The 13,856-nt window shown below is 35.2% G+C and overlaps 1 protein-coding gene across 1 annotated transcript in view; it reads right to left on the reverse strand.

The window, feature by feature from the left end:
* The window catches only part of DYNC2H1 (dynein cytoplasmic 2 heavy chain 1), a 161,742-nt gene that overhangs the window by 78,622 nt on the left and 69,264 nt on the right, over positions 1 to 13,856 (reverse strand). Inside the window, exons 66-71 of the mRNA XM_080338541.1 lie at positions 13,577 to 13,740; positions 12,571 to 12,690; positions 9,485 to 9,619; positions 8,382 to 8,525; positions 6,606 to 6,695; positions 2,534 to 2,599 (exon numbers count right to left, since the gene is read on the reverse strand). Coding sequence (XP_080194667.1) covers positions 2,534 to 2,599; positions 6,606 to 6,695; positions 8,382 to 8,525; positions 9,485 to 9,619; positions 12,571 to 12,690; positions 13,577 to 13,740 — 719 coding nt within the window. The remainder of the gene's footprint in view (positions 1 to 2,533; positions 2,600 to 6,605; positions 6,696 to 8,381; positions 8,526 to 9,484; positions 9,620 to 12,570; positions 12,691 to 13,576; positions 13,741 to 13,856) is intronic.

Genomic DNA, 13,856 nt, shown 5'->3' on the forward strand with positions numbered 1-13,856 from the left:
TATGAAGAAAAGCAGAAACATATTATATAGAGACTTGCAAAACTACCTCTGAAATGTCTACACATATTGATTCAGAAAGACCCTGTCTCTACTAAAAGCCATGGCTTCTATATTATAACATTGAAGTTGTACTATAACATTTCTCATCAGTATGCAAAAAATTCAGAAGTGCAGAAGGCTGAACTCTTTTGCGACAGGAACTTCAAATACCACATTCTCTAGCAGCAAAATAAGTGACTTCCAGCCTGATCACATTAAAAGCTTTCAGGGAAATATCTTTAAAATAATAACCACTTCAGCTCCATTTTCCTCAATTTTGCACAAGCACTCTTTTCTTAACAAGTTAATTAATTAATTAATTAATTTAAAACAACTTCTACTTCTCAGAGAAGTAAGAGAATTATTGAAATTATTTGCCTGTTTGAATTCTTGAGTATTCAAATACTGTAGTAATGTGCATTCTATATAACCTAGATTCAGCTGGTTAAGAGCTCTAATAGCTGACGGAAATGCATGCTAAACAATTGCAACGAAAACATAAAGCAGTACTTACAAATAGTATGTCAGAAGCCTAGGCAGCTAGGCTTTAATTTCAAAAACTATCTGCAAGTTGCTGCCTTTGTGACTTTATAGACTCAAGGACTAGAAAGATATTTTGAGAAGTTGAAAATAAATAATAAAGATGTATTAGGGAAGTTCTGCTAAGGAAGAGTAGTCAGGGTATATCTCTACCCACAAGATTAATTTGAGTTATTTTTATCAGGCAACTCCATTGCTGAAAGACTGTGGGATTTCAGTTGGTCAATCCATGTCTGCAATAAAACTATATGGTATTCATAACATCAAGAAGTTTGAACCATCCTTTCTTAAACCTTGTACCTTAAACCCATACCTGTCATATAATCAAGCTCCCTTACTTCCTTCAAATGGATTATCTGACTTTTACCTTTCATCCTATAATAGAGTCTCCTCTAGCAAACTGACATCTACTACCATTTCATACTCCTACTGGTCTCCAGCTTCTGGCACAGAAAATTGTCTCTCCATTCCATGTAGGTATTTTAGATAATTAAATGTGTCTTGGCTCATGGTAATCATCCATGTTTAAGCAACTGTATTGAGTCAGTTGCACATACTGTTTTACTGCAGGCACACTTTACAGGATTAATTTCACTACACTTTAGACAACTATAACTTTAGCACCTACATTTCAGCCAGCAAGTCTGGTCTGCCTGTAAGGGCAATGGAGAGAAGTAAACAATTTTAGCAGTAATCCATCTGACCTATTTTACAAAATTTATTTACGGTTAAACTAATCGCTTCTTTGACAAGTCATTTTTTTCCTTTTCCTACAAAGACAGTCTAGGTTAACCTGCTCAGACAAATTTTAACAGATGTTTAAATTTTAGTTACCAATTCCATCACCATTAAAAGCATCATTTTACCAGAGATATGTAAATTCACTATGAACGTCCACATTAGGCAAAAGCGTTACCTAACACACAAAGAGGAAAACATGCTCTTACAGAGATGTGCTGCCCTATGGAAATAAGGCTTAGCAGTGTATCAGTTCTGCTGCAGTTTTGTTTGGCATAGGATAGTCTCTAAACAACAGGTAAATTCCCCACAAATCAGGCATTTCCATATTAGGCCTCATTCATCAATGTCAAATTGTCACAAGACATCTATCATTTTTTTTTGTGAATATGCTAATAATGCAGGACTTGCTTGAAAACTGAATGGACAGCCATTTTTTATTAAATGTGGTTTGAACCTATATCACCTGCATCCCACTATTCTATCAAAAATATAAACCATTCCAGAATGAGTCCATCATTCCCCTCAGAGACAGCCCAGTATGGTGCAAAGAATCCAATACTTATGTGGCCAGAGAGCAACATACAAGAACACTCTCTGTACAGTGCACTCTTGAAGACACTGTTGCAAATGAGGACATTAATGATCACTGCTCCAGGGATTTCTTGGACACTGAAGAATCAATGGCTGAAATGCACAAAAGAGATAACATCATAACTTCATTACTTCACCTGCCAGGAAGACTCTTTGTTTAGTCTTCAGCTGCAGGTTGCAGAATTGGACTTTCACTTAAGTTCTCCCTACGTCTTGCACTCTTTTTCTGCATTTCAATACCAAGGCACAATGCACAAGCAACCCTTGGTCACAGTGGAACAGTTGTGTATCCATCTCTTTACTTAGAAAGGAATGTCTGTATTTAACTGGAAGGATGGATCAATGTCTAGCCACATGGTGGTGGGAAACACTGATAGACAGCCTGAAAAAAAACAGCAAACATCTTTTTCAGACCCCTATTTAAAAGGTAACCATTTACCTGCCCATCTCATGGTAATCTTCACTTTGAACCTAAAAAATATAATGTTGGCATCCAAAAGTAACTATAGAAAAATAGTAGCATATAAACCTAAAATCCAAAGTCTGACACTCACTGACAAATCTTTTTAACTATTCATTTACTCTTCATATTAAGTTGGGGATTTTCTTCCCTAGCACTTACGTTCTCTTGAAAAAGTTCAGGGTGCATTCCTCGTACAAAATGTAGAGCAAACATTAGCTGATCTGCCTGAAATGAAAGCAGTAAAAAGGTATTTATATGATCATCAGAAGTCACCTTTCTGCTTTTTTTTATAAGTAACAAAATTTCATTAATAAACCATCTCTAATTCCACAGCAGTGACTTAATGGCACATATCTTAATTCAAAATAATACATACCTTTGCAACTTAGAAACACTAACCCAACCACTGTATTTAAGTATATCTTAATTTAAGGGAAGAAGAAAAAATAACAGGTACTTGTAATAAAGCGATCACACTAAACAGAATCCATTTTTTAAACAGTGCATAGGAAATGCTTGAGATCTTACAGCAAACTTTTGAAAAATATTTTTAATTAAAAGTAATAAAAAGACAAACAACTGTAACCTTCTGATTTGTTTCCTAGGTCTGTTGTGTCACTTGAATTTGAACCAGTCTCTGAGCACTGGAGCAATAAACCATGAATAACCATTTACTGAAGCCATAGAATAAACCATGCAAACATTCAAGTCAATATTTTTGATAATAATATTGGCTTGTTTAAATTGGGATTCCTATGTCCATACACAGAAATATTCATAGATGTGTTTTACTAAAGCTGTGCTGGAAAGGTAACGAAGTCAATGTGAAAAACTAGAAGCTGGTATTCTGGAAAAATCAGAGGAACTCTGACTTCAGATTGAGGCCTCCAATTTTCAAAGTATGGCTGTAATATGGAAGGTGGGTCCTACCAGACAATACAAGATATACACATATTTTCTTTCATTAGAATTTTAAGTAAGCATAAGGATGCTGCAGAGTCCAATCCAGGACTTTGGGTGCCAGTTCTGCAGTTGCTGAGAGTTTCAAGATTGGTTTTGTATATTTTGTATTATTTTCTCTATTCTTCTTAGTAGAATTAGTAAAACATTGTTAATTTTTCCAACTCTCTGTCCTTCTTTCCCTCTCGATCGCCTGTCCTGAGTGGGAAGGGGGGAGAGGGAGGGGCAAAAGGGGGAAGCCGGGGGGGAGAGGAGCTTAACAATACATCTGCCAGGGTTTTATTGTCACCCCGCAATCAAAACCCTCGACATGCTGATAAACCCAAGACACGTGCACTCCTACAGAAATCTATTCTATTCCTGACTTCTAAAGAGTGCTGTTTGAAATTTCCATGCTGTGGTTTCCCACACCCATGACTTATGTGTACCTCAAAATGACAGCCTGATTGTTTTCACCTTCAGAGAATTCCCATTCTGAAGAACATTATATTACCAAGAACACTACTGGAAAATTAATTGCATGGGACTTTTCAGAAGAGAGAGGACTGCATATGAGGAAGCATATTTTAGGAAATACGTACATGTTATAAGGTATACAATGAACTGTTTGAATAATAATGGCTTTCTTATCTGCAATGTCCATTATGTTTTTGAGAACAAAATTACATGAAGGCCAAATTATTTTTGTTTTCTTTTTATTATTACTGTTTTCTCATACAGATGCCTTTTTACACGCCTGACACATTAGCTCAGAAACAGACACATATAAGAACAACCTAAAACAAAAACATGGAGTAAGGATGTTCAAGCTCTTCATCACCTTCGGGAAGGTTTCTCATGTTCAGTAAAAATAACTTCAACTGCATCTGCATCAGTATTTTGAATAACAGGAATTATTATTTAATAATTTACCTAGTGATTAAGTTCCAGAATTATAGTTGACTGACTAAAGGGACATATGTGGCTCAGAGACCATAACCTTACTGGTTTTAAATGCCATTGGAATGACTGACCTTAGAAATAATCAAGAGGCTCTATATAACTTGATTCATATGAGCCACAGCAGCTTTAAACTTGATTTGAGAAACTGCAGAAACACACAATGGTGGCCACACAAGTTCATGGCATAATCTGTATCTCTATGGATACTGATACATAGAGTTCTTCTTCGCTGTTTTAAATAGTTCCCCTTTATTAATTATTTCAATTACAAAACCATATGGTACAAAGTATCCCCAAGGATACAATTAAAGCAAATCAAGGACATTATATTTTATTTTTGCACATATTTACTACAGGTTTTGTTACAGTGGTACTACTGGAGGGCAAACAGGCCCCAACTAGGAAACAGGATCAAACTATGCAAAGCATTAAAGTTCTGTTTGTATTGATAAGTAAAATACATCCATGAACATCATATGACACTGAGAAAAACTGCCATGGAATGGTTGAAATCCACAGCATTCAACTATTTCACCCTCTCAGACAAGATCTGACAGCAAATCCAAATGCAAATTGCCTACTTTAATGGTCCCTGAATGATTCAGTATCCAAAACTTGAATGGGAATTGTTTGGAAGAATCCTACCTGGCTCAGGTAAAGCCTATGACAGCAACTATTTTGACAAATTAACAGTACAGGTGGGCCGTTTCCAGTGCTCAGGAGAATTTCTTGGCACCACTCCACTTACTAGTATAGATGAAGTCTACGTACACACAAACATAAATATTAAGCACAGCTAGACAAACAAAACTATCCTTCCCAATTCCAACATGCTCAAAAAGGTATAAACTTATAATAGAAACACAGAATAATTTAGGCTGGAAAAGACCTTTAAGATCATCAAGTCCAACCATTAACCTAACACTATCCAAGTCCCACTAAACCCTGTCCCTAAGAGGCACATCTATACGTCTTTTAAATTATTTTCTTTTATCAGCTATACCATTTATGAAGACACCTGTAAAGCCTCAGTGCTCCAGTAGTCCATTTCCATGGACAAAAGGCAGAATTAGCAGTGGAGTACTGATGGTGTGAGGAGCTTATTTGTCCTCTCCAGTATGAGAACACATTACTATAAGTTGGATGGAACACTAATCTGAAGCTCCACAGTAACACTTCCACTTTCAGTATTTTCTAAACCCCAGTCTGCTCAGTCACAGTGAAAAACCTTCCTACTAGAAATCTCATATCTGTGCCTTGCTTTTGAAATCTTACATCTTTTCTGATATATATTAGGTAAAAATAGCTGCTTTCCAATATTCAAAAGATGTGATGACTTATTAGAACTCATGACTTCAAACATAGATATCAAATGTTATGAGAGTATTTCAGGAAAATCCACCTGTACTTCAATAAACCAAAATCCTTAGAAATAACTGGTACCTCTGTGCCCTTAACACAGGGTTGCCAGATTGGGGGCTGGGAGGGGAGATATAAAATTTTCCAAGATCTCTCCATTCTCAGAGGTCAAACTCCAGACTTTCATGATTCCTACTACTGCTCAAATCATCTATGCAGACGTACTATGCATTCTTCAGCCTGGTACTGTGAGACAATCACCTCCTGTTATGACTGTTCCATGTGAAAATAAAAATTTAAGTTGAAAGTGAACAGCATATCTATCCCAGGTTTTCATCATGAAAGCAAGAAGAGAAAAGCCACCTGATTCAAATATAGAGTAAATAAGAAATGCATTAAAAACATTATAGGGAGGAACAGGGGAACAGACAGAAACAAACAAGCTAGCAGGTAGAGATTTGGGGCAGAAAGTGAAATGAGAAAGGAGAATATTACAATATGGGTTTTGTTTCCTTTTTAAAAACCAAAGCAAAAAATTAATCACACAAAACTTTGTCATCAAAGCCAGGTTAAACACTCATCATTAACAAGTGCTAGATGTAAGAATGAATAGCGTAAGAGTGCTCAGGAGACTGTGAAGCCTGGGACTTGCTACGAAGCCAGGGTGACACAGAGATGATGGGCCAAAAAATGAATGAGGGCAGATATGAGGGAACAGAAGGAGAACTAGACTGAGAAAAGTCTTGTCCATTAGAAACCTCTTTATGGAGAAATGTACATAAGCAATCTTTATTCTGCTATATCCTAATTTTTAGTCCTCGTTTTGCATGTTTATTTGCAGGTGTATTCTTTGCATGTATTACATATGTACTAACACAATACTGCTTACTTGAAGTAGATCAAGTGTTGTTGCAGAAAGAATACTTACAAACACAGTGCATTGTGTAAAAGCCATTAAAAAAAATCTTACCTTAAACAAACAACGACAAACATATTCATACACTGTATGTTTCAGTGAACCAATAAGCAGCTTGATTCTTTCCTCAGTATTACTTGAATCCTAAAAAGAAAGTCTGGATTTCAAAAACTCATGTGGTAGTAAAAACCTTTTTATGCATCCTATAAATTTCACCAGATTGACACAAATAATCTGAACTCCATGTGATTCTTACTAGTTGCAAAAACATATTATTGAACTCAGCTGCAGCTATCAATGAGCAGATGATGCAGTGAGAAGTTCATACTGAAGCATTAAGAAATTAATAGTTTGGTCTTGAATATTTTGACTGTGAACATTAATTATACAACATTCTACACAAGGTAATTACATAGATAATGACATAACAGTTTCTCCTCCTAACATTAATATCCTTGATATCTCATAGTTTTCACTTGGTAAAAAATTACTTATGTGTTGACTTACTCTACATAATGTTATTAAATAGGGCTATTGATGTGAAGTGCAGTTACTAAACTTCCAGCCAAATTTGGCCCAACCAACGTAAACATTGTAAAAAATACTAAACATAGCCTATTCTCCAAAGCCTGCAGAGTAAAAGAATAATTATAACAGGAGGAGAAAACTGAAAGATAAAGTAAGAGGGAAAAAAAAAAAAAAAAGAAGAAGGAAAAGAAGAAGGTAGGGGAGGTAACAGGTAGTATGAGATTCATCAGAAACAAGTTCCTTTCTACCATGCTGGAATTTGAAGAGATAAGTTTATAAAGGAGGGTGATATCGATTCACAAGCTGATTTGATGAATACCTTTCCCATGTCTAAAAGGTAGCTTGGGAAAAAAAAGAAGAAAGCAAGGAAGGCAAAAACAGAACTTGAGCTTTAAACAGGTTAATGTAATAGACAGGAAGAAAAGAAATCATGAAAGATTGTGAAAATAAGAACAAGAAGTTAGAAGCTCACATTGTGGAAAAAAGGTAACAGGTAAAGAACTTTAAAGCAGGCGAGTTCATATAGTCAAAACCATGTTCTTGGTAATGACTGGAGCTGAAGGAACATTGTAAGCATAGATGCTAGAATAAAGGGGAATCTAAAAGTGACATGATGAAAGGCTGCTGAACGTCTTTTTTAAAGTGGAAACAAAAAGAGATGAATTTTGGAGATGCTGAATAAAAAGAAAATGCATCATTACTCATTGTGCACTTTTAGATCTAAAGAGTGAGGTGACAAGAGATATGTCTATAATCCCACACTTCAGTAAAAAGAATGTACTGGCCATTAGAATACAGAAAAGTGAAAACCACATTTTCAACAAGCCAGGCTGCACACATGCTTACAAACTGCACAGAAGCAGATAAAGATTTGATCTTTCTTCAGGTAACTGAACCTTGTAGAAATATAGGTCTTTTCTTATTCTACTCTTTGTTGACAGAATTAGCATTATTTGCAGATTAGATCATTAATTTATTTAAATAAAGCCTTCAGGAAAGTAATAATCAACATTGTTTTTCCTAATTCAACTTAGAAAAAGAACAAGCCTGAAATTAGAAATAAGATTTACTTTCTTTGCAGATCGCACAGCAATTCTATAATTTATATGTAAGGTAAGATCATTAAAATTCCATGTGCATGTATTCTGAATATCTAAAGCACAACAGTTCAGCATCACTACTTCTTATATATTGCATCATCAGTTATTACACATTAAACGTCCAGAGTAACTAACAAATTCTAAGGATCAAAGCAGATTGATTCTTCTGCAGCATTCACAGCTTCAGGAGAAGAGAAGATACCTGCTCGCTTTGCAGAGCCCTTTGGAAAAGCCGTAGGAAAGCTGCCAGGCTAAATCGGTACATATTATTAATTTTGGACAAGTCAGAGATAATGAAGTACATCTTGCTGGCACTCTCGGCTAAAGGGAGATAGGCGTCCCTCTCCTGCGGATTAAAGAAAAAAAAAAGAAAAGAAAAAAAAGAGGTACACATATAGAAAACCAGCACATTACTGCCATCTCCTGGTCACTGCACATTTACTCATCCCACCAAAAAAACATTCAGATGACTCCAACTGCTGAAGAAAACGGAATCCTTTCTGAACAGGCTGCCCAGGGAGGTTGTGGAGTCTCCTACTCTGGAGACATTCCAACCCGCCTGGACGCCTTCCTGTGTAACCTCATCTGGGTGTTCCTGCTCCGGCAGGGGGATTGGACTGGATGATCTTTCAAGGTCCCTTCCAATCCCTGACATTCTGTGATTCTGTAATTCTGTGATTCTTCAGATTGAGGGACATGCACACTCAAGACTTGAGCACTATCTTTAGATTTAAGACTTGGCACAAAACATCTCTAGCAAAAAACTCTAGAAATTATGAAGAACATTTTGAAAATTAATTCCTGGGGCACTGAGGCCTCTTCCCACCACAGAACATATCCCAGAATTCAAGAGAAAATTTTAAATTAAGCAAATAAAAAAAGAGAGGAAAACTCCATAGTGTGCTAGAAATACAACATGCCAGATGAATAACATCACCAATCAACTAAATTTTTGCAATAGCAGGGATATATTGAGTAAGAATATCCATATGAGCCATGCTGTTTACAATAGCAGCCTGCAAAAATAAAGTCAAAATCTTTGACTTGCCAATAAGTCCTTCAGGAAAATTCCTTGAATGCAAACTGGCAGACTTTAAATTGCAGAGCTATTCACTGCACAAATGAATCTGATTACTGAAAATACTTCCTGTACTTGCATATTCCAAAGATATTTTACTCAAAAAAAAATGAATTTAGTATTTTACTGATCTTATACTCCTGTGGATGTATATATCTTCTCCATATGGAAGATGACTATTTACAGCAGCAAAAATAAAGTAATAAAAGATTAGAATATTCTTCTACCTTATCAAGGAAACTCTGAAGTCTGTGAGATTCAGCAAGTGATTCTTGGATGAGTGCACTACTTGCTTTAGTCTGATTCAAAGATTCAATCAGATCCTTATTTTCTAGTATATTGCCTTGTGATGTTGCAAGTGTCTGTAAAAGAAAAAAAAGTCACCTATGTTACATTAAAAAAAGCCTGTAAAGTAACCATTTTGGGAGCTGTTATTCCTTCTGACCCGTACATAATTCTGAATCACTGAACACATCAAGGGTACTAGAAAGCAGGTGGTTATTCCAAAAACTGAGATGTTTTTAAAGAAGTGTAAAAAATAAAACCTAAGAACAAACTCCAAAAATCCAGATTGTCAGGTTCTGAAACTTAAGTCATCAGCAAGCTTTTGAGAATTGTTTATATGATCAGAGTCTTATGCGCTAATATCCCCATGGTAAATACAAATTAGGGTATTTTTTTCTCCTATTTAGCTAACAATTTAACCTGAAATTGGCTACTGGTAATGACTTCCTATACCCAGTCATTCACAAATTAATTTTTCTTCAAAAACATTCCAATATTCCCTATACAATTTACTTCTAATTTCTGAGATGAATATTCACAATTAGAACAATTTCAGTTTTGCAATCAGAGATTCCTTCAAAATCCTTGAGACTACCCCACATTTCCCCTGAGTTCTCCAGTGCAAACAATTACACTTCTAATAAGAGGTGGGAAAAGCTTGAATGGTTCACTATTAATTAAGGTTTTTTAGTAATATCCAGTAAATATACTCCAATAACAATTTTTTTAGTCAGATAACAAAACAAAATTGGTTTCTTTTCAGTTAATTTTTACTCTCAGGCTTAGCTGAAAGGGAAACCTAAATAGGTTTGATATACATTTGGCAGTCAATTTAAAGATTTATCTTTTTTTTTTAATACTCAGTATGCCGTGAAAATATCTTAATATGCAAGATTCGTAAGGACAGCCAAGGGAAAAAAGAGCCATGAGCTTTCCTCATCTTCATACAACTCAAAGCCAACATTGTTCAGGATCAACCAGAAGGAATAATGTAGTCGGTTTGGGAATCCATATTAAGCATATTTTGAAATTAACATAGTTACTATATAGGAAATAACCATTCTTTTTTCTTCAAGCATTTGTCTCATCTTTGAGCAAATGATCCAGAATGCAACCAGAAAATGTTTTGAGCTGTGCGTCAAAGATTTAGATCTGCTCAACTGAATGGAGACTGTTACACTACTCTTCCGAATGTGTTCTGTATTTTAAGTAAAATCCACAGTATTTAGCAAAATGCAATGGATTGTTTCACACTGGTCATTTACAAGTCTTACAAACTGGTGTGCTGGAAAAGCTGAGCAACTAACTGTAGGATATTCGGAGGCAAAGATTCACCAGAACAGTAGAGTGCACTTAGTTCTCTAGTTGAAGAGTTTAGGACAAGATCACCTGCTTTTTCAAGGAGTCTGATTTTGCTATAAGAAATCATGGTGTGGGTTATGAGATGTCTTTACTCCAAGGCTTTTGGAAGACACCCAGTACAGTACTTCAGATGGAATGCAATTGTTGCTTTAGTATTAACTTGAATTTGGCTAGATCACCTCCAGCACTAACTTCTTTGTTGACAAAGTCCATGTAGCATCTGTCGGTACCCACTAAGCTTTAGGTTTCTTTATTCAGGGTCTTTCCCTTTATTCAGGGATACTCTTTGTATCCTGATTTCAGTGCTAGCAAGAATGCTGAAGTTGAAACCAACCTCAGTGTTGGCCACTTTTTGTTGCAGATATCTTAGGCATCGATTACTTGAAATTTTGCAACTGACAATTCAGATTGGACAAATGTGAAAGACTTTGGAGTTCCAAGATCACACAAAAAGTCTCTTCTAAAAAGTGGACATTTTTTTATTACCTCTTAACTCTCCTTTTCTGGTACGCATTAAGATGCTAAACAATGATCAACTTTGAATACGGAATTTTTCTAGAGAACAAGTTTCTCTCTAGCTATAAAAGAAATCTGCCCCATCACAGTTCTAGAAAAGGTTTGAGCTTAGTATTTGAGACTTAATAGGGAGTTTAATAGGCACAGTAAATGGGGAAATTCAAATCACAGTAGATAATTATGTGCCAAATTCTAGAATTGAGCTATTAATGGCTAGTCTAATAAAATTCAGTTTATTACATTTTGAGGAATCTGTAAAACCCATTAGCTAATGCTCAAGGCCATTGTGTTGGATACTGTAAAGTTCTCTGACACAGCTACAGCCTGAGGGTTTTGAGGCAGCAGGTGAATTTCCTTCATCTGTGACATTTTAGAAGGAAGAAGGATTTGAGGATCCATTCCTATGGGCATGAAATACAGCTTGTGTGAAATCCATGACAAGATCCAAACAAAAAAGAAAACAGTCCTCTTCCTTGGAAGCTACTTTTATAGAGGTGTGCAGCTGCTTCTGAGCATAATTATTTTCACTAAAATAAAAAGGTAAACTGAAAATTGGGAATATTAATTTTAAGTATCAGAAAGGAAAATGTTAACTATAAAGAATATTGAAGTTTGTTGCTAACAAGAAACAATCGTGGAGGTTTAAAGTTTGAAATGTCTCTCACAACAACTTTCTGTTTTCTACTTGGAATTTTTCTTTAGATTTTCTTTCCTTTCACAATAGAGAATCACCTCTCAATTTGAGAAAGTATCGTTTGACGTGATTCACAAGGTTAAAAATGTGGGGTTTTTATAAACTCATAATTTGAAAAAGAAATAGCATGATTTTTAACAAAGTTTTTTCTTTTTTAATGCATTGAAATTAATGAAATTTCTGATCAATCTAAACCAGCCTATATCTAGCCCAACAATTCATACATTTTACTTTGACAATGCGTAATGTATTGAAATATTACAGTTCTGTGACAGACGTATACTTTATCTACTCTACTATCCTGAGAGTCACAGACAAATAATGTTTTTCTTTTCACAAATCAAAAGTTCTGAGGGCTCATTATTCCAATACTTTCACCATATTAATTCAAACATATAACAATATGAACACTACTTTATTGATCTAAAAGATATAAAAGAGGTAAAGTTATTTCACCTCCAAAAGAGATTCCTCAAGCTTAGCTAACTGTATTTTCTTTTCTTCTTCTTGTTGTAACAGTTTTGTCTTCTGCTCTTCCAAATCAGGCTTTTCATGCTGAATTGTTAAAGCCAAAAGCTAAAAAGAAAGGAGATTATTCAACAGGATAAAAAAACCTCTAATATTTCATAATATATGTTGATTAACTATATTGGATATTAATCATATAGCAGTGTATAGTCTATATATTTGAAAGTAAATTTCTGGGGTTTACTCATTTGTACCAGACATCCAATAGCTTTAAATCTGTGTAGACATCACTATGTCCTTGTGTATAACAGCAGAGGCAAAAATCCACGTGGTCACCCGTGCTTTCACAGTTTCAATTATATCTTACTCACCCACATCTTATTTACAACCCATTCTAAGCCTCTTGTTACTTTGGAATAACTTGTTTAATACCAAATAGACAGGGTTTTCTCTTCCCTTAATTTATGTATTTTCTTTTTTTTCTCTTTTCCATCTGTAGGCTACATTTTGCTTCCTAAGCATCATAGAAAAACAAAAACAAAAAACCCCCACAAAACTCAAAAGCTACTAGTAGTTTGGAGGAAGTAAAACATGCAGCTTTTTGATTTCATTACATTTTTCCTGTACACAAAGTGTCTTGATGCCACTATTACTTTCTAGCTAGGACACTGGAGAGCAATAACAGAAATGTTTCAACAGAACCATAAATGCATCTTGAACAGAAAACAGAAGCTTAGCAATTAATCTGCTGCAACTGAAGTCAATGAAATTGTTTCCATTTGGTCTATTGGACTCATTACTTGGTTCCAAAGTGAATAAAAACAAGACATTAGAATTTAAACTTAATTTCAGGATCAATTTTACCATTTATATTTGTGTGCTAGAAAACATATCCAAGACCACTAATGCAGACTGCACTACAGGGCTTCTTCCAGCAGCTGATGTAGCTATGAATTTCTGCTATACATACACTGGTTTTATTCTAAATGCCTACCTGTCCTCTTAAGCCACTTCCAGTTGTGGTAAAGTTGACTTCTGTAACAATAGAAGCAGCATCCGGTGGAATGAAGGGATTTGGGTTCCTTGTGGACAGAAAAAGGCGGAACTCTTCATTATAATCTATCATTTTTTCACCTATTTGTATAGCATAGCGGGGTCCTGTAAATAATAAATAGATGTTATACTCACTCTGATTGGAACAGTCTAGAATTATCTGAGAATAATGGCATTTGTGTTATACTTTATGACCAACAGATACAAATATATTTTATAAA

This window comes from Nesoenas mayeri (genome assembly GCF_963082525.1).
Source record: "Nesoenas mayeri genome assembly, chromosome: 1".
NCBI classification, from domain to species: Eukaryota; Metazoa; Chordata; class Aves; order Columbiformes; family Columbidae; genus Nesoenas; species Nesoenas mayeri.